At 38.5% G+C, this 20,322-nt stretch overlaps 1 protein-coding gene across 2 annotated transcripts in view; it reads left to right on the top strand.

Annotated features, from left to right (window-relative positions):
* RBM25 (RNA binding motif protein 25) overlaps nt 1-20,322 on the top strand; it is a 36,163-nt gene that overhangs the window by 12,149 nt on the left and 3,692 nt on the right. Inside the window, exons 4-17 of one of the 2 annotated variants that reach the window (XM_086748536.1) lie at nt 1,269-1,439; nt 1,750-1,807; nt 2,833-2,993; nt 5,620-5,802; nt 8,017-8,070; nt 8,328-8,411; nt 12,024-12,292; nt 13,155-13,377; nt 13,709-13,798; nt 15,418-15,491; nt 16,212-16,362; nt 16,716-17,040; nt 18,064-18,338; nt 19,937-20,035. In XM_086748536.1, the coding sequence (XP_086604662.1) occupies nt 1,269-1,439; nt 1,750-1,807; nt 2,833-2,993; nt 5,620-5,802; nt 8,017-8,070; nt 8,328-8,411; nt 12,024-12,292; nt 13,155-13,377; nt 13,709-13,798; nt 15,418-15,491; nt 16,212-16,362; nt 16,716-17,040; nt 18,064-18,338; nt 19,937-20,035 (2,217 nt within the window). The remainder of the gene's footprint in view (nt 1-1,268; nt 1,440-1,749; nt 1,808-2,832; nt 2,994-5,619; nt 5,803-8,016; nt 8,071-8,327; nt 8,412-12,023; nt 12,293-13,154; nt 13,378-13,708; nt 13,799-15,417; nt 15,492-16,211; nt 16,363-16,715; nt 17,041-18,063; nt 18,339-19,936; nt 20,036-20,322) is intronic. The other variant, XM_086748535.1, reaches the window with a different exon arrangement.

The raw sequence follows: 20,322 nt of genomic DNA on the forward strand, positions 1-20,322 counted from the left end.
TGACCTAGTCTAAGTTTGAAGTAGTATCTGGAGCTGCTGGCTGCGAAGCTGAAGTAGTTACTGTTCTTGCAAAGAGATATACTTCTCTCAAATACAATTATTTCAGCTTTGCCTTCAGGTCATGCATAATCCTGCTGTGCAGTACAGTTTAATCAGTTAGATTCCGGCTCTCTTGCTTTCAAGTTTGTTGACCTAACAGTGCTCTGGAGGCATCACCTCATCCATTTTTATAAGGCCATCATGCAGCACTGCTGAGTTGGCCAGATGTATGTTGACAAGCTTACAAACAAAATCTCTTTCCCCATGTTGCAGAAGGAACAGTTGCATGTAATGAGCATCTATGGAAGAACATAGGATAGAATGATCTCTTTGTCTTACTAATTTCTAGTTGGAAGGAAGGTTTATGATTTACCAGGGAGCAAAAAGCACTCTAAAATATAAAGGTTACTTCCTGGCTTAACAGTGAAGTACTATTTCTATGATTTGGCATAAGTGAAATCTCCTCAAAATACTGAATTTTATGATAGCTTATATTAACTGTTACAGGAGAATATATTCATAGTAACGGACGTATTTAAGACAAAGATACTGGAACAAATGCATTATTCAGTTTTCTGATTAAAATAATTTTTATTAAGTGACACTTCTAGAGGGGTGTTTTGAGAAGAGGGACTCTGTATGTACTGTTAAATCTCAGGTGGAAGGAGAGAGGTGCAGAAAAATGGAACGATGATCATGCCTATCTCTATACAGTTTATTTTACAAATGTTTGCTGCGTAACCCAAAGGGGTTTTGGGTTGTGTGTTGATTAAATAAAGCAGTAATGTTATTCACTCTGTGAAAGCTTTAAGACCTGCCATGTGTCCTTTGAAGCCTTTTGAGTCTGTTACTTTTCTATTTGCAGCTTGCTTTTGACACTGTTAGGTAAGGTACTTCAACTACCAGTGACTCAAATGTTGCAAATTAGTTATTTATACAAGAAATAATACCTAATGTTACTGTATGCGCACCTTGAGACCTTCTAGTAACCATGTTCAGGAATAGCTATTTTCTCTGCCTGTCTTTGCCAGAAAATGGTTGTCTTTTGTGTTGTATAAAGTGTTAAAGTCTGAACCACGCATTGGTGTCTCACTCACTAAGGTTTGTATGAAAATGTAATATTTAAATACATGTACATCCTCAATTCTTTTTGTCTTACGGATTTAAATGCGGGGGGGGGGGGGGGGGAACCCCTCACTTTATTTTACAACCTCTCCTTTTCCTTCTAGGTATTAGTTCCTACCACAGTGTCTATGGTTGGAAAACATTTGGGAGTCAGAAAAGAACACCCTGGCTTAAAGACCAAAGAAAACGACGAAAACAGTGGTCCCACTACCACCGTTTTTGTAGGCAACATTTCTGAAAAGGCCTCGGACATGCTCATACGGCAGCTTCTAGCAGTAAGTGCAGCAGACTGCTTGTTACATTTCATCTCTGACTGATGAATGAAGTAGTGACCTGCAAGCAGCAGACTGAAACTAAAAGCAGAGTTAGTCCTGCTTGCGGGAATAGAACTCTATTACTCTTGAGTTGGAAGTCAGTAAGTGAGGAGTACAACTTTTTTAAGCTGTAGATGTCAGTGAATGTAGGAATATTTTACTTTTAGTAGTTTGCCCTTTTTTGTATGTCATCTTTTGCAAGAAGTGGTTAAGTTTTTGGAATATTTTAAATGTAAATATTATTAAGTAATAATATTTATCTTTAATGCAGAAATGTGGCTTGGTTTTGAGTTGGAAGAGAGTACAAGGGGCATCTGGAAAACTTCAAGGTAATTGTACTTTTCAACATCTCTAGTCAGACTCTTGGTTTTATTACCTGGCAGCTTTTCAAATGTCTTACACATTGCTATTCTTAATACTTTTACATTTTAAGGTATTGTATGTGATACTTAACTGCTAAATACCTCCTAGTCAAGGGCTGATATTTTCTGTCCTAGTCCTCAAGACAGAAAGATAAAAGTAGAATTGAGAAAGGTTAAATGGGAAAATATCTTGGGGGCCTAATTTTGCTCACCTTTTTGTTCTGAGACTGAACCAGGAGTTTTATAGACCATCTCTGAGAGAGGTTTACCAGTTTGGACGTGGCCGCCAAAGGAGTATAGTTGCAACATTGTTAGCAGTCTCTTCCATTGCTGTGCATTATCCTTCTCTGTTAAGGAAGTTTTCCTGATGTAAAATTTTTCTTCCTTCCCTATCCTCAAATTGAGATGATTTATTTTTATTTGGTGCTTTTCTCCAGTGGATATAGGAAACAATTTTGGTTACTATTTTTTGCTGGTAGTGTTTTCATATCTTCCCTAGGTTATTTTTTTTCCTTTTTTAAGATGTAATTCAGTTTCTTCAGCTTTCTTGTGTATCATACTTCATTTATTTTGCTATCATGAGATGTTTTTCTGATTTACAACTTTCCGTAACTGTTGTGAAGAACATAGTTTGAAATACCGCTCTCTTTAGGTTAACTATGAACTATTGATTGATGTCCTCACTCTTCAGACAATTGCAAATCCATCTGAGACGTGTCTTCCTACAGACTACATTCCTTAGCTAAGACAAACATATCAAAAGCTTTACAAACACAGTGTATGTACTGGTTTCACCTGATTCACTGGGCTGAATTATATCAAAGACTAATGCAGTGAATGATCTTTTTGACTTTTTAACATGTGTGTTCCTGGCTTTAAAAAAAGAAGTGCCTGTGTTCCAGGTTTATTGACTCAAAACACTTTTGTTATACAAAGTAAATTACCTGAAGAGCTTTAACACTTTTACTTTTCATTTGAATCATCCATTTCAGCCTTTGGATTTTGTGAATACAAAGAACCAGAATCCACGCTACGAGCACTGAGACTACTCCATGACCTCCAGATTGGAGAGAAGAAGCTGCTAGTCAAAGTTGATGCAAAGACAAAGGCTCAGCTAGATGAATGGAAAGCAAAAAAAAAAGCTTCTAATGGGGTATGTGTATAATGTGTGACTTGCGTTATTTTGGCAGGAGGGCAATGCACTTGCTAGATCAAATTGTGAGTGTGCCTCTTAGTTTCTGTTCTTGTCTGTACCCTTAATTAATTTTAGGATTTCGCCAGAATCATATTAATGTGTCTGAAGATATGTTGAAAGGCAGTGAAGTGTAAGGTCTTAATTCACCAGGATTCAAACTTATCTCTAAGCTACGACTGAATCTCTGGAATTAGTTCTGTAATTCATTCTAAAATGTAGTAGTAAGTGCTATACCTTGTGATTCTGTTGCTTCATTTTTGTGTAGAAACTCTTTAAAGTGTATAAGCTCTAGAAGTCATTGTTACTGTTGTCGGAGTCTGTAAATCATATGTCTGAGGAGAACTGGAGTTTCTTTCCTCTCCACTGACTATCTTCTAAAACAAATTAATGAAAAATAGAGTAGTAGATCATTCAGTGGATAATGCAGTTATCAGGCAGTGGACACCTCACAGACATTTAGTAGATGGGGAAATTGGTTTTGTACCATTCCTTTCTAGAGCTAAGGATCTGTTCTGGATTAATTGCAGATATTAGATATGTTGAATTCTTGTGAGATACAAAGATACTTAACTGGCAAATTTGCATTAAAATGAATTTTATCTACTTCTTTGCTAAAATAGTATATTTCACATCACAGTCAAGTTGTTGGACTTGGTCTTTTACTATTTTAAAGTTCTGCGTATGTCTTAAGATAGTACTTGAAATTATTTTCTGTAAAAAGAAAGCAAGAAGAGGCTCTTGTTCAGAAAACTAAAAATACTAGTCACACTGTAGCACGCAAATTTTTAAAATGCCAATTTGGAATTGTTCTTAAAGGTATGTAAAATACAGTGGGAACACATGTAGTTTTATTTCATATTACTTAACCAGTACTAAAGGCATAATGATGACTTGAAGTGCTTGATGCATTTTTGACTGTGTACCCAGTGTATGGGATTAAATGCAATGGCTCAGTAAAGCACAGTACTGGTTTCATGGGTTTTGAATGGAGTAATGTATTAGCTGTTAACCTAAGTAAGGGTTTGATTTGACTACCCCTTCCATTCCATATTTCCTTGTTTCCTGTTGGCATCACCTGTAATACTGTGCTGCACAGCTGGTATTATAAACAAGCTTAAAGTATCAGTGGAGTCCTTGTACATCTCTCTTATAATTTCTTTTTTTTTTTTTCTGTGAGCTCTTGTGGGTTACAATCAATCCTAAGGGGTTGACTGTAATAAAGCAGAGGGTACTGATTGTGGCTTTGGTGAAGACAACAGTGTGTGCCAATGCCGTTGAACTGTGGAGTGAGATTAGCTCCAAATGTGTGGGGGTTTTTTTGTTTGGTTTTTTTTTGTTTGTTTGTTTGGTTTTTTTTTTTTCCTTTTGTTCATAGTGGCACAAAGAAAGACTGAGTTGCTGATGAATATTGATGAAGCATATGTAATCATACTGCTTCCAGTTCCTTTCATACCATCATCAGTGTGCTGGTGCCACTCTGATCCAAAAGTTGCGACTTTTTTCTTTAATTTTTTTTTTGTTTTGTTAAGAAATCAAGCATGTACACTACAACACCATGTCTTACAGACGCACACCAAGCAAACCTTTATCTGATTAGCTCCTTGCCCTGATCACTTAGTCTCCCTGGACCTCTTCAATTCCCCTCCCTGTCACTGCCTTCTAGCTCTTTTCAGCCTGCTCCTTCTTGGCCTGGCAGCGTCTTCAGCTCCAGCTGAATCCTCCCTTACCCCTCATTCTTTGCTGCTCCATCAGACCCTTCCCTCCCCCTCACTCCACCCACCACCTATCCTTGGCGGGATACCCAGCTGGATTGTCAGGTGAGATTCCATTGTTTTTAAAACATTTGAGGGATCAGGAGATGGGCTGCCTTGCTCAGCATACAGGTCATTGTTCTACCCTTTTAGTAACATTTAGTGAAATACACTTCTTTGTGTGTGTTCCCTTTCCTCTCTACAAGGTGGAAAGGAGCAAAAAGATGAGGAACTGTGAAGTAGTTGATCAACAATAATAAGAAAATGTTTGCTGTGCAAGGAATATTGTTCCTAACAATGTTTCTTTAATACAGTTCTCCCATTATGAGTTGCAGCTTGAAAGTTATAGGTACACATTTGTATTGCATGGCACTTAAGTAGAAGGCTTTGAGGAACTGCTGTTGAAATGACTTGGAGTTCTGGAGGATACAAGGTAGAAACTTTTGACCAAGAGCTGACGATAGCGGTTGCCTTTCTGTGAGCGTGTGTGTGCTTTCTCTTTTCCTGTCTACCACCTTAATCACCATTTATCTGTTCTATTTTATTATGCAGTCCTACACTTGCTCTCTGCAGACATTCACATGTAAAACTATGTGGTCCCTATCGTATTGCCGGTGTGAAAAGATCTGACTAAAATAATGCAATTGATAACTACTCGTAGGTGGTTTGGTTTTTGTGAGATTTTTCTGAGGTTTTTTTTTGGTGGAGATTTTTTGTTTTTGTTTTTAAGTAAATCTTGTAGGGGTATGAATGAGATGATCAAAGGTGAACTTCTGAAATAAAACTAGTATTTTCAGTTTGTTGATTTCTGTTACTTTGCCATTTTTCCTTAGAACGCCAGACCAGAAACAACAAATGATGATGAGGAAGCACTGGATGAGGAAACAAAGAGAAGAGATCAGATAATTAAAGGGGCCATTGAAGTCTTAATACGAGAATATTCCAGCGAGCTCAATGCCCCCTCCCAGGAATCTGACTCTCACCCCAGGAAGAAGAAAAAGGAAAAGAAGGAGGACGTATGTGTTTTGATTTTGGACAAAACAGATTTTTCTTCAACTCACCTTTATATAATGGCCAAACCTTGTGCTAATACTTTAAACCTAAACTTCTGATGAGAAAACAAATCAACAAGCATTGATGTCAGCAGCAGTTTCATTTTTTTTTTTAAGCTGAAAGCTAGTCAGTTATAGACACCATCCCTTCAGGATGGTTTAGGCATCCAAGCACCTAGACTTCTTGGAACAACAGGTTTGAATCTGGTCAGGATTGAACCAACCTTTCATCCCTGTGAAGGTGGAAGTACTGAATTTAATGCAGTTTAATCTGTATGTGCGTCTAGGTTTTTTCAGATGAGAACTTAAAAAAAACAACTGTAAAGAGTTTCTGCCTACAGTCTATTTCCACTGAAAGATGCCAGGGCGCTTTTGTAATGGCAGGGATTTGCTCTGGTAGTTTTTGACAAAATTCTTCTTTTCTCTGCTTATAATATGCATTCTTGTAGTGTGCATTGATCCAACTGGTTTCAGCTGTCTCCAGATGTGGAAGTGCCTCATTAGTTGTTTATATGTATACCTCATAGACCTTGGAGGGGTCCTTCAGGGATGAAAGGCATATTGCAGTCTTCCTACCTTACAAAATCACTTTTACACGCATGTGTCAATTTGGCTGGATTTTATCAGCTGGTTTTCATATATTGTGTAATGCAAAAAGCCCTGTTAAGCAGGAATGAATGTTCTGATTTATACCTGCTTCTATGGATGACCTTTTTATGGAATAAAACAAACTGGAGGAGGGGGAATAAGAATGAGCAAACTCAGACTTAGCTTTTCCAGCCAAGTTTCTAACCATGGGAAAAACGGGCTTTCACACCTACCATTCTGCACCTAATATGAAAGAGATTGGAAAATTTTTTGACCAAGACTTTTACCCACTTAAGTCTTCTGCAAAGTACCTATTCCAATGCAATAATGCAATTTCAAATGCTTATGGGGTTTAAATGTGGTGCAAGAAACATCATCTCCCTCAGGGAGCAAGTGTATCTTCCCTACAACATTGTTAGCCATGGCTGCCCTGAGGTGTAAGAGTGCTGAGCTGAGAATTTGTTTTTCTTTCCTCTACCTCCCTTTGGGAGAAGATGCTTCCTTGGATGAGAATTTACAAATGAGTCACTGTCTAATGCTATCAGCTGTATTTTTTGTTGCAAGCATTGTTACAATGTGTATTGTCCTGTGGGTTCGTGAGCCATGAATAATGCCAGGTAGTTAAACATTATAAGAGACCATCGCAGTATTGGAAGAGCTGGATGCTGAGTATGTCCCAGGGACAGAGCGATATTCTGCTAGCTCTGTGTGATGTAGAATTTGACCAATCTGAGCTAGTCAAGTAGAAAAATAAGCTCATTTTAAATACACAGCACTTGTGGGTTGAAATTACACCCCATCATCCCTCCCATACTAGAAAGGAGGAAAAGAAACTTTGGAAACTTGCTGTCTTTGGCCTGTGTGGATAGAGGTGGTAGTGAAGAGATGGTCCTAGCTCGATGTTCTCTTGTCCTTAAAGGAGCGGGGAGAGGAGGACTGGGGGGGGGGGGGGGGGCGGGGGAAGGGAAGATGGATATAGATATGGGTGGGGTGGGGGGCGGCAGGGAAACTTGCCAGCTTTGGGGCTGTTGTCCCCTGAAGGGCTTGGTATGAAGAAGGCTCCCGCTGGTGTTAGCAGCAGAGTCCATTATTACTTCTGGATGAAGGCATGACTGATGTTGGGGGAGTTGCAAATGTGTGCGGGGAACTGAGAGTGAGTGGAATCTGGTTTTCAATTTCAAACACGGGGGAACCTCGCTAATTCGCACTAACTATTAGTTAGTAGGTGCGATCTACCAAATTTTGCGAATTAGCGAGTAAATAAAATCAAGACATACCCACTGCAAATATACTGATCACTTATATTGGCAAGTGTAGCTTAGTCTTGTTTATGATGCTACCATAGTGTACTAATATCCTGTAGTATACTTGTAATTCAGTGAGGTCTTACTAATATGAGACCTCACCATGTATTTTTCGTAGTTCAGATAAGGGAGAATTAGCGAGGTTCTTCTGTAATTTTATTGATTCAAAGGAATGAGGTCACAGCAATACAATATTGCTTTGTAGTGCAAACATACAAAACATTGTTTTTCAGAGTAGTATGCAATCTATTTTTAAAAAAAAAAATCTCCGTGGATTTTTCCGCAGATTTTCCGCAGATTTCCAGTGGCCCCACTGATACCTTATCCACTCATCACCAAGGTTCGTTTACATTGTAGGCTTTGACAATGACTATGTTTACTGCTAGTTGCCAGATTTGTGACTCTTGTCCATCTGATTTTTTTTTTCTTTTTTTTTCACTCATTAACATCAGACTGTCAGGTTTGGTACTGCAGAAGGACTTTATTTATCTCTTGCAAGACTGGTTGAAAACTTCTAACCTTCAGCTTTTCTCTTGTTCTCTTGTGTCTGTACAGATGGCTCTTAATGCTTTCCCTCCTGTCCCCCTTGTTTTTTAGGAGGATATAAATGCTATAGAAATGGAGGAAGACAAAAGAGACCTGATATCAAGAGAGATCAGTAAATTCAGAGACACACACAAGGTAGTATTCTTGTTTTTGCACTTGATACAAATTAGGCTTTTTCAAAATCCAAGAAACCACTATTAGAAAATATAGCATTACATTGCAATATCACTTAAAATGATGTTTATATTAGGTTTAATGTACATCTAGTTCTTTACAAGCCAAAAAAGACAAACTACCACGTTAAAGTGGCCCTTGACATCTTTGTGCTAAGGCTTTGATTGCTACTGAGTATTTTGCAGTCTTCTCACTTTAACATGAATAAAGGCAACTTAAGTTTCTACACCTACATTAAGTCAAGATATTTATAACTAAAGGCTAAACGGGGCTGCAGTATAAGACATACACTTGAGTGTGTTTCTGTAGGTAGATTTGTAACATAATCCAAGATTTTTATGAAGAGTTGAAACTTGAATTAAATTTAAATCTTTTATTTTAATAGTTCTAAGTTAAGAGTGGGGGAAGATTAAAACTAGGTCAGTGGTTACCAGACTTACCAAACTTTAGATGCATGGAAGAACTGTAAATTCCCATAAAGCTAATCTATTCATTGACCCCCACCATTATGATAGAGATCATATGGTGACTAATGCAAGATGAAACTCACAGCTTGGAAAGTAACATGGAATAGGATGTAAGTATGAGCTTCTGTTTTTTATTATACTTATGGATGCCCCCTCAGAAAAATATGCAAAGGGGTAACTGGCTTGGAAATGTTTGTGCACGTTAAGTCCCACCTCAGGGTTTCCACTTACAGAAGTTTCCATTAATGGTAGCGCATCTGTGAATGTTTCTGCTTTGGGAAATGATACCTGTGGATAGTAAAGGACAAATATGCATGTACTGTTCTTATTTTAATGTTTAGCTTAAAGTTGGTATTACTCTTACCCCAACAAGACTGGAATGGTCCTTGGCCTAGGGAATTATCAGCAAGCTCCTCTTTTGAGCGCACAGTTTTATTTCAAAATACCCCCAAATCAACGTTAAAGAAAATGCTCAAGGTACAGCCAGGTGAAGTATTGCCAGTGTTATTCAGCTTTACCACATGTAGTCCCTGGGGGTGGTACCATGTTTTCATGCAACTGTATCAGTGTAAACACAAGTGACTATGCACACGTATTCAGTTTTTCTCTTGACGGAAGTTGTTGGAGATAAAAACCTGGGGAAAAATTCTAGAAGAAATCGTCTGGAGAAGCTCAGCAATTGAACATGAAACTGGTCAGTGGTGAAACTTCATTAGAATTGTGTTCAGTTCCGAGCCCCAAGTCTTCACTGGTACTGAGATGCGAACAAGTAATAAGTTTTTTTTAAAAAAAAATAACCGACCAAAAAAAAAAAAACCACAAACAAAAAAAAACATGCTTCATTGTTTCAGAAGCTGTTGGGCATTTTACTGCCTTTAATCTGTGTTGCTGGGGGGGGCTGTTTTGGGTTTCTTAACATCAAAAATCAACTGAAAGTAGTCATTGTGTATATTGGATCTATTTAAAAGGGGCTGTTGAATCTTTAGCAGCTGGCTAGTGAGCACAGTGAACCTTTGCATGTTTTTGGTATGAGTTTATAAAACAATAACCACAGACTGTCAGGGTATCAGCATTGCAGGGGGCGTCCATTTACAGCACGGACGAGTCTGAAGAGAGCTCAAGGTAAGATTTATAATTCTTCTACCTGTTTGTTTCTGTTCATTATTTCAATATATCTGATACCGTTCCCATCCCATTACCCTTTCAGATCCTCTTATTTAGACTGGTAGAAGTTGATGAGGTCAGATTTTGATTATAAAATAGAACAATTTATTTTTTCAATTGGATTTTAAGAAAGCGGACCCACAAAATGGATTTTAATACACCAAGACTTTTGTGTGTGTATGTTTACACATGTGTGAAAATATATATATATATATATATAAAAAAAAAAAGAAAACCGCTCTCTTGAGAAATCATTTTCTCACCACGAACAAAGTTTTTCAGTAGTAAAAAAGCAGGAGTTCAACCAAAGAAATTTCTATTGGAACATCTAAGATAACCTGTAAGTATCAACTACTTCAGTATGTAAACTTTTCTTTAAAAGTATATGAAATTTGAGGTAAGTTGGATTTTTAAAGGTTGACAACCTAGTTTAACATCTGACTGTACTGAGGTTTAAAGCTGTAACGCCCCTGTAAAATACAGTCCTTTAGAAATTGCTTTTCAGCCCAGTGTATACTGTATAATATAAGTTTTGGGTTTTTTTGTATCAGTTTTCTACCAATTCCTACCATTTTTAGTCCCTTTTTCCTTTTGTGATTTCAATGTATCCAACATTGGTTTGCCTGTATTGTACTATCAATGCAGCATAGTTTCACTGGATACATTAATCACTAGTGAATTAGCTTTATTTCTGTAATCCTTTGTCGGTTCTCTGGTCCCTGTGCCTATGGCAGAAGAACATTTATCAGGTAAGATTGCTTTTTAAAGTTGTCTTAAATGCTTTGTTTAAAAGAAAAGAAAAAAAAAACCAAACAAACAAAAACCAGAGAAAATGCTGTTTCATTGTTCCAGTTTTTAATTTCATTTCAGTGATGGTAAACATGGAGCCAAAGGGGATAAACCTGTTTATTCTGCTCAATATTTGTTCAAAAAAGTGGTATTCTGGCATCCATCAGGTTGAAATTTGGTATATTTGGTTGTTATTTGGTGTATTTGTGAACCGTGTACTTGCTCTTCCTCCCAGAAACATAGCTTATAGGCAAGGTTAATCCAGTGTTGGCGGTCCATGTCCTAGCACAGCATCTGTAAGTTAACAAATAACAATTGCTTCCAAGGATGGATTTATCTATCATTCTGTTGATGTATTTTCTATTGTCTTATAGGAATTCTGGTCATAGGAACTGTTTCTAATTGAAAAAAAGTGGCAATTTTGTACAATTTTTAGTAAAACTGTAGCAGGTAACCCTTTAGTTTCTGTGTTTCAAAAGAGCTATTTCCAACCTTTTTTTAACTCTCCATTTTGCAGTGGTGGAAGTTAATTCCATTCTGCAGAGTCCAGTTCTTACCATTGAACCTTTAGAACTTTTTTTAGGGAGGGAAAGGGGAAAGGTTTCAGCTTCCTTCACTGTTCAACCACATGCACCGCGTGTAAGTGGATAAATTTCTTTACCCAAGTTTTCGTATGGGACAGTTTGGGTCTGCCAAGACTTTTTGGGAAACAACTCACTGTCCCAGTAAACATTCCACTGAAATATATTTTCCTAGTTGAACAGAATTAATTTTATCAGCTAGGAGTTCACTTTACCTGTACCCAAGCGGCTTATAGGGCTGATGGAATTAGTGGCCCACCTGAATCATGACTGGCAGTGCACTCTGTATGTGCAGTTTAGTAGGCTTATAATATGAGGCCAACCCTACTCTGCTAAGGTTGGAGATTGCTGGTCTGTGTAGACCTATGCTTTTGCACGAAACTTAGTCTTGTGATTGCTGCATTTTGATTTCATACTTATGAGTTCCAAAAAATACCCACCAAACCCTTCTTAATATTTTAAAATCAGTGGCGGTTTTGGTATTTCCATTACCAGCCTTGTGTGTTGCGCCGGGAATATCCAGTTCCTGTAACTACAGAATTAACTATGAAAGTTCTCTTGTTGGTTTTTAGAAACTGGAGGAGGAAAAAGGCAAAAAGGAGAAAGAAAGACAGGAAATTGAAAAAGAACGCAGAGAAAGAGAAAGGGAACGGGAGCGTGAACGAGAAAGGAGGGAGCGTGAAAGAGAGAGGGAGCGTGAACGAGAGAAGGAGAAGGAACGGGAGCGTGAACGAGAGCGAGATAGGGATCGTGACCGCACTAAGGACCGAGACAGAGACCGTGACCGAGACAGAGATCGTGAAAGGAGTTCAGATCGCAACAAGGACCGGAGCAGATCAAGGTAAACGCGCTTGAGTTGCTATTTATTGCAGTTTTTCCTAGTACTCTTTACTAAGTGCGTATATTTCAGCAGATGAGCTGCCATTCAGAAGAGAATGGTCCTTTTGGAAGGTGATGAGTAAAAACAGGAAGTCAATTTTAGAAAATGTTGTATTTACCCAAATTGGAAGAATACTTGATTCCCTCCACAGCGCAGGAATATAAGGGCTGCAATGTGCAGTAAGCAACCGCCCAACCATGACTTAAACATATAGGTTTTATCTCAGATCTCTCTTATTTTTTCATGAGTACCTTTATTCCTACTTGAGGTTCTCTTATGTCTGCAGTAGAGGTTTTTTTTTTTTTTGTTGTGTGTGGTTTTTTGTTTTGTTTTTTAATAAAAGCAAGGGGATTCCTCTTTCAGTCTTAAACTGTTAAGAGTCATGTCAAGCTTTAGATGCTGCTTTTTCCCTCTTCACCATAGGAAAAAATAGCTGTTTAAAATCATTTTATGAGTAGGGTTCAGTTTGTCTGTAAGCCACGTAAACATGAAGGATTTATTAGGCATACCTTTCAGTTTTGGAGTTTTTAACTGTCACTTATTTGTGGAGAACTACTAACACAATCTCATAAGAATTGCTTAGTTTCTGTAGATCTCACTATTTAATGGTTAGTGTTCAACCAACTACTTTTAGGTAAATGCGGTTTTGAATATTAGAGCAATGGGCATAAATCAGTACTTCTGTCAGCTAATCATCTTGTACAATTCCAGAAGAATAACAACTTGCAAGATGCTATAAGTAGTGCATTATGCATTTGAAGTTAAATAACTTGATTGGGTGGAGGGGAAGGCCCTGTACTTAACTTTGGACTTCTTCCTTCAGAGAAAAAAGCAGAGACAGAGAAAGAGAACGCGAGCGGGAACGGGAAAGAGAACGCGAGCGGGAACGGGAAAGAGAACGCGAGCGGGAACGGGAAAGAGAACGCGAGCGGGAACGAGAACGGGAGAAAGATAAGAAGAGAGACAGAGAAGAAGATGAGGAAGATGCCTATGAACGCCGAAAACTAGAGAGGAAGCTGCGGGAAAAAGAAGCTGCATATCAAGAGGTAGGCTGGGATTTCTAAAGTTCCTTAAGGAAAAAACTGTTTCTGAGGGATTATAAATAGTCTTCTACTATAAAACACATTATTCCTTCTCCCTTTTCTTTTCCTAAATACATTTTTTTAATCCTTTCACTACATGAATTGGGGCAGAATATGTAAGTCACTGTTAGAACAACTTCGGAGTTCTTATTCTGGCATTTTAAATTATAAATAAATAATTTGCTTAATTTTAATGCAGTTGGTCTTAAACAATAATCCAAACTAACTTCAAAGTAGTAGCACTGTTATTAATGTTCTTGAGATTGGAGCGTGTGGGTTTTTTCTTCTATTGTAGCGTCTTAAAAACTGGGAAATCAGAGAACGGAAGAAAAGTCGAGAATATGAAAAAGAGACTGAAAGGGAAGAAGAAAGAAGAAGGGAAATGGTAAGGCTTATCGCTTTACTTGTAATTTTTTCCCCTTGTTCTTTGTGTCTCATTTAGAATGGAACATTCTACTGCCATCTTTATGGATAGTGATAGAGCTGTCATTTTGTATGAACACTGTGTATGTTTTTGTAAAAAATAAAAAGTTAATAGACTTGAAACAGAAGATGTCTAATAAATGGAAGTATTTTTGAGAATCTGGAAAACAAAGCCTAGTAGCTTGGTCTTGTGAAGGCAAAAGAATGAGATGTAGGCAGCTGCAAAATACTGTGACTTGGTCATCATGCACTATTGCATCTGTAACCTGTATTTGTGTCCGATTTGTAGCAAAACCTACTATATGTTCTGTGTCATGCAGGTGGAACTAGACCAGTCTTTACTTCCAACCTGCTCATGTGCCTGAACCTTTTATAAGATATAATATAATACTCTATAATATATCGAAGCACTTTTTAAATTTTTCTCTTTAGTTCATTATTTGTGAAATGATCACAGTTATCAGAGCAATGCTTGAAGTTTTGTCTGAAAAGACACCTTTGGAAGATAGATACTTCTGTAATCTTATAGTTCTGTTCTAAAGTGTAAAGAAGTTATTTTAAATTATGGTGGTGTTAGTTCATTACATAATTCTCCCAGAGGAAGAGAGAAGATATGAGAGAGTTCTGAGTGGGAGATGGTTTAGGAATTGCTTCAAAACAAAATATGGAAAGAGACACAGGAAAGAAAGGAACTAAAAAGAAAAAAAAAAAGAAGAAAATTAGAAAATACATTGTTTTACATGAAATCTACTGAAGGATATTTTTTTATTCGTGATCCTCGTGGATGCTGGCTATGGATGGCAGTTGTAGAGAGCAGTGTTAAATTTTGTCCTGAATTTCCAACCATATCTCAAGGTCATTAGAATAGAAACATTTTATTGTTGGTTTAAAGATACTCCTTGGCTACAGGTTAGAATGTCCTCATTTATATTCTCCTTAAAGAACTGCTTTGTTTTTTCTTTTCTTTTTCATTTTATCAGAGAGGGGAAAAAGTATATTCTTGCTATCCCGCTTGCCACCTTCAGTTTTAGTCCCGTGCATTAGTACAATGCTGCATGGTTTGAATTAGTCGCACAACAGGAGAGTGCTTATCCTAGAAGTATCCGTTAGATTTGTTTCTCTGCGTAACTAAATCTTTTTAAAATAGCACAGCTCTTGAAACAAAACAGTACTGATAAAATACATTTAAACTGCCATGTTAAAATATCCGATACCAGACTTACGGATTTGAAGAATAGGAACTTTCATCCTCTTCTGTGATGGGAAAAAAAAGGGGGGGGGGCGGTATTTAAAAACCTTTTGAAATACTAATAACAGAACAGTAGTCTGCAAATCAGACATGACCCCAGTGGACCTAATGGATGTACTATCTGCTGTTGAATGTATCGTAGCAAGTTGATAGATCCCTGGAAGATGGTGCAATTCCAAAACCTTTCCGTTTTCTGTCTGGAAAACTCTATTTTTAGTTTGAAGCACAGTAGATAATAAAATAACTTACTAATAATATCACTGAATTTTAAGCTCTGGGAAAGAAAACCAGAAATCCTTTTATAATGTCACTTACGTTTCAATTTCTTGCAGGCAAAAGAAGCCAAACGGTTAAAAGAATTCTTAGAAGACTATGATGATGACAGAGATGATCCAAAATACTATAGGTATGTCTTTCCTAACAAGAAAATCTTCATTGTTAGTTTTAACACAATTGTGGGGTTTGCTGGCAGAGGCTTATGATGTTTATAGTTGAGTGATTATCTGGCAATGTAAGGATCATACAATTATCTAAATTATTTCAGTGTGTCTTGGTAAGTGCCAGAGGGAAAAGGGAAACTCCTTACTGCTACTTGTTAATGCTTGTGAGTAGCTGCTCCTTCCTATTGTTTAACTTGTGGGTGAGGTGGATCAGAGGTCAGTGTAATGCCAAAATAAGGTGATGGGGGCAGAGAGAAGAAATCAGGTATGCCTCTAAGAAAATTCACTACAAGGAAGCTGGAAATTGAATTAAGAATAAGCTTGTTAACTCTGTAAAAGATGGGGAAGACCCTTCAGAATGGGACTAACTAAAATATGCATCAAACTAGTTCAGCAGAACTGGTTCTTGTCAAGTAAAAACCTATATAATAATTTGATTATTTTTCTAAGATGATCGTCAGTCACATTCTCTACATCTGTTTAATGTGACGGGGTAAGTTATGTATAGTAATGTAGGGAAATGGTATCTTAGATTCTTCTGTTACAAAAATAAAGGACTCCAGATGCTCTTAGAATCTTATTTTCATTTAGTGGAAGTTAAATCTGTGTCAGGTATTTCTTGTATTGTGGTACAAGGTTCTCTATGGAATGTTCTTTGAGGTACAAAATCCGTATCTTTTGTGTAGGGGTAGTGCTCTTCAGAAGAGGCTACGAGACAGGGAGAAAGAGATGGAAGCAGATGAACGGGATAGGAAAAGGGAAAAGGAAGAATTAGAAGAAATTAGGCAGCGCCTTCTGGCAGAGGGACACCCAGATCCAGATGCAGAACTCCAGAGGGTAAGTACCTATTTGTCTGGCGGGGGTAGGGGAAAGAGCACTTGGTATTCTGGTGGTATTGAGCAAAATTGTGTAAGAGGTCTGATATTTAATATTTGCTGTGTTCACTTTTGCTTAAAAAGAAGTCGAGATAAGCAATAAGGACACTGGAAACAATAACTTTCCAGGTCTATGTTTGGATGGAGTTCAAAAACAAATTTGAATTGGTATTTCTGATTATAATGACGCTAGTTGCATGTATTTGTTCTTGACTAACAGAGACTTCTTTAGGAAACAGATGATCTTTAGATACTTTTCAAACAGTGCTATTTTTGAGAGAGCTCCTTTTTTGCTAATTGTCTGTTTCATTATAGATGGAGCAGGAGGCTGAGCGGCGTAGGCAGCCTCAAATAAAACAAGAGCCAGAGTCTGAGGAGGAAGAGGAAGAAAAAGCAGAAAAAGAGGAAAAAAGAGAAGAGCCTGAGGAAGAGGAGGAGGAGCCTGAACAAAAGCCCTGCCTTAAACCAACTTTACGACCCATCAGTTCAGCCCCATCTGTTTCTTCTGCTAGTGGAAATGCAACCCCTAACACACCTGGTGATGAATCTCCCTGTGGCATTATTATTCCTCATGAAAATTCACCTGAGCAACAGCAGCTGGAGGAACATCGGCCCAAAATAGGGCTTAGCCTCAAATTAGGCAAGTTTACATTTTATTTTCATGTTTCATATGGGATCAGAATTAAAAAAAAAAAAAAAGCCAAGCTGAGTAGCCACACAGTTTTCCAAATATATTGTATATTTCGACATACTTGGATCAAGTTGTTGTTATCCAGATGCTGTGCTTGGTTTCTCCTATCCAGAAGATACCTTTTATAGATCTCTCTTCTTCCAAAATCTGGAGGGGCAAAAAGGAGGGAAGTTTTGGCATTCTCAAGGCTTAATTTTTTAGGGATGCTCTGAGCTGAGATTAGTTATTTCCACATGCTTTTTCACCTTAATAGATTTCTAAATATCTCTATTAAAACTCATTGCTACTTTTCATTGATAGAAGTGTATGTTAGATTTAAGCCCTAGATTCTTACATTTATTCACAAAGACCATTTTAAAAGAAGAAAACTGAAAAATAGATTATTTTTCTTTTAGAGTAGCACAAAGAATTTATGACAACTGCAAATGAAACGTGAGTGTAGAGTTCCTTAGTACTTTTTTTTTAAAGAAGAAAAAAAAATTGTTCTGAGCAGCAGAACTAAGGATATCTGTATTCCAGAAGGTTTATGCATTTATTATTCATTATTTTGATTAAATTATACTGGGGCTGCTGTTCGAGATCACACAGTGTTAGATCTTGAATTAAGAGAGACTCTGTGGTGTTAGGCTAACCGATTAATGGCTTTTCCTACAGCTAGATTCATTGCAATCTTTCTCTTCTGTGCTCTGCGTCTGCTAAGGTTTGTACTCATGCTATAGCCCTCTCTCAGTGAGGGTGCTAATTGGTCTCAGGGCAGAGAAAGACGACCCTGTTTTTCAAACATCCTGAACAAATTCAGTTTGAGATCTGTACTTTTGCCATTTTTATAACCATTTGAGAGATTAAAATGCTGTTACTAGGCATTCACAGATCTTTATATAACAAACAAATCGATATTCCTCAAGAAACGTGTGAAGAGCAAACTAGCTTCAGTTGCAGTTTATGAATATGTTATTCTGTCTTTTTTTGAAGGTGCCTGCAATAGTCCTAATCAGCCCAATGCTGTAAAAAGGAAGAAGCTTGCTGTGGATAGTGTTTTCAATAAATTTGATGATGAAGACAGTGATGATGTGCCCCGGAAAAGGAAACTTGTCCCACTGGATTATGGAGAAGAAGATAAAAGCAATATCAAAGGCAGTGTCAATACAGAAGAAAAACGCAAGCATATTAAGAGTCTCATTGAGAAGATTCCCACAGCGAAACCAGAGCTCTTTGCTTATCCTCTTGACTGGTCAATTGTGGATTCAGTAAGTTTCTTTCTTTTAACCATTCACAAAAAAGTATATTTTTTTTCCTAACAAAACACTGAAATTGAATAGAAAGACAGTGTTCTTGGGACTGCACTGGATTGGAGCAGCATCATCAAATGGGATCAAACTTGAGTACTGTATTTCTTGTCCATATATAATACTTATTCTGAAGTATGCCTGCTTATTTTTGGTCTGTCCTGAATTTTTGCTAATGTCGTGGTTTTGTTTAGTGAGGGGGGGCCTAAGGTGGTAGCTTCTGTAGGAAACTGCTGGAAGTCGCTCCCCTTTGTTCAGTGGTCTCGGCCGGGCCTAGGGCGGACCTGCTGCTGGCCAAGGCCGAGCCGATTGGTAGCAGAATGTTCCGTGATAACACCTCTATGATAACATATTTAAGAAGGGGAAAACAGGAGAAAAAAAAAAAAAAAGAGAGAGAAGATGTGAAGAAGCTGAGCGGGGGCAGAGATGGAGAGGGGGAGGTGCAGGCCTCATGGGCCTTGCAGGCCTCACCCTCTGGCCTCTCGCCAGGCAGCCGACTGGGCCCGACTTGGTCTGGCCTGGCTGCAAGAAGTGGAGAGAAGATGAGAAGTGAATAAGATGTAAAAAGATCCTGAGAGACATCTGCCAGCCTGTTGTGAGGAACGGCTGCAGACGCCAAGGTCAGTTCAGAAGGAGGGGGAGGAGTAATGCGGCTCCTGGCCTAGATTCCCCTGCAGCGTGTGGTGACAACCATGGTGGAGCAGGTTGTTCCCCTGCAGCCCATGGAGGTCCACGGAGGGGCAGAGATCCACTTGGAGCCCATGAGGGACCCCACACTGGGGAAGGTGGATGCCTGAAAGCGGCTGTGGCCTGTGGAGGGCCCGCTGGGACAGCTGTTCTGGAGTGACTGCACCCCGTGGAAGAGATGACCCACACCAGAGCAGTTCCATGAAGGACTGTGGCGTATGGGTGGGACCCCACAACAGAGCAGGGGAGAAGTGTGAGGAGTTCTTCCCCCGACAATGAAGCAGCGGCGTAAAACAACGTGTGATGAACTGACCGCAACCCCCATTCCCTCTTCCCCTCTGTGCCGCTCAGGGAGGGGAAAGTAGTAGAGATAATGTTAAGCTTGGGAAGAGGGAGGGGTGGAGGGAGGTTATCTTATTCTCTGTCTCATTATCCTGCTGTTTGTAGTAATAAATTAATAGTTTTCCCCAAGTCGAGTCTGTTTTGCCCGTAACAGTAACTTTAAGGATTTCTCCCTGTCCTTATCTCAAACCTCGAGCCGTTTTTCTTATATTATCTCCCCTGTTCTCTTGGAAGGTGGGGGGAGTGAGAGAGAGACTGCGTAGTCTGGTCCCGATCGGGGCTGAACTACGACAGCTACAAATTGGTTAGCAGTTTTACGGAAGGGGAGAAAGAAGGTCCTGTAAAAAACATGTTTGAATGGCTGTCAGAAGTACTTGCAGATGCCGAATCACTAGGGGTTATCTTCATAGCAAAATGTCTTTTGCTAAGTAGTTGTTTGGGTCTTGTAGCTGCCTGTCTGGTAGTATTGTTGCAAGACAGTAAAGCTTATGGAAGTTATGGGGTTTTTTTCTTTTTTTTTCTTCTTCCAGACGCTAATGGAACGTCGAATTAGACCATGGATCAACAAGAAAATTATAGAATATATTGGTGAAGAGGAAGCCACGCTAGTTGACTTTGTTTGTTCTAAGGTTAGTATCTTCCACTTTCTGAAGTCTGGATTTTGCTCCTTATTGAAGCTGCAGCAATGACTTCAGTATTTGTATTTGAAGGCAATCTGTTCTTAGCTTCTCTGTAATCTGTGGTATTTGTCAGCAGAGACAATTGGTGTACTTGGAATCAATATGTACCCTACTGTTTTACAAGTTACCTCGTTTAACACTTATTATGCATGATATGTACATGCTAGGTGTTCTCTGTTATCTGTTAGATAAATCTGTGGAACTGGATTGAAGAAACAAGCAGTTGACAAGAGCAG

This window comes from Chlamydotis macqueenii, chromosome 5, assembly GCF_036417535.1.
Source record: "Chlamydotis macqueenii isolate bChlMac1 chromosome 5, bChlMac1.mat, whole genome shotgun sequence".
Lineage (NCBI taxonomy): Eukaryota > Metazoa > Chordata > Aves > Otidiformes > Otididae > Chlamydotis > Chlamydotis macqueenii.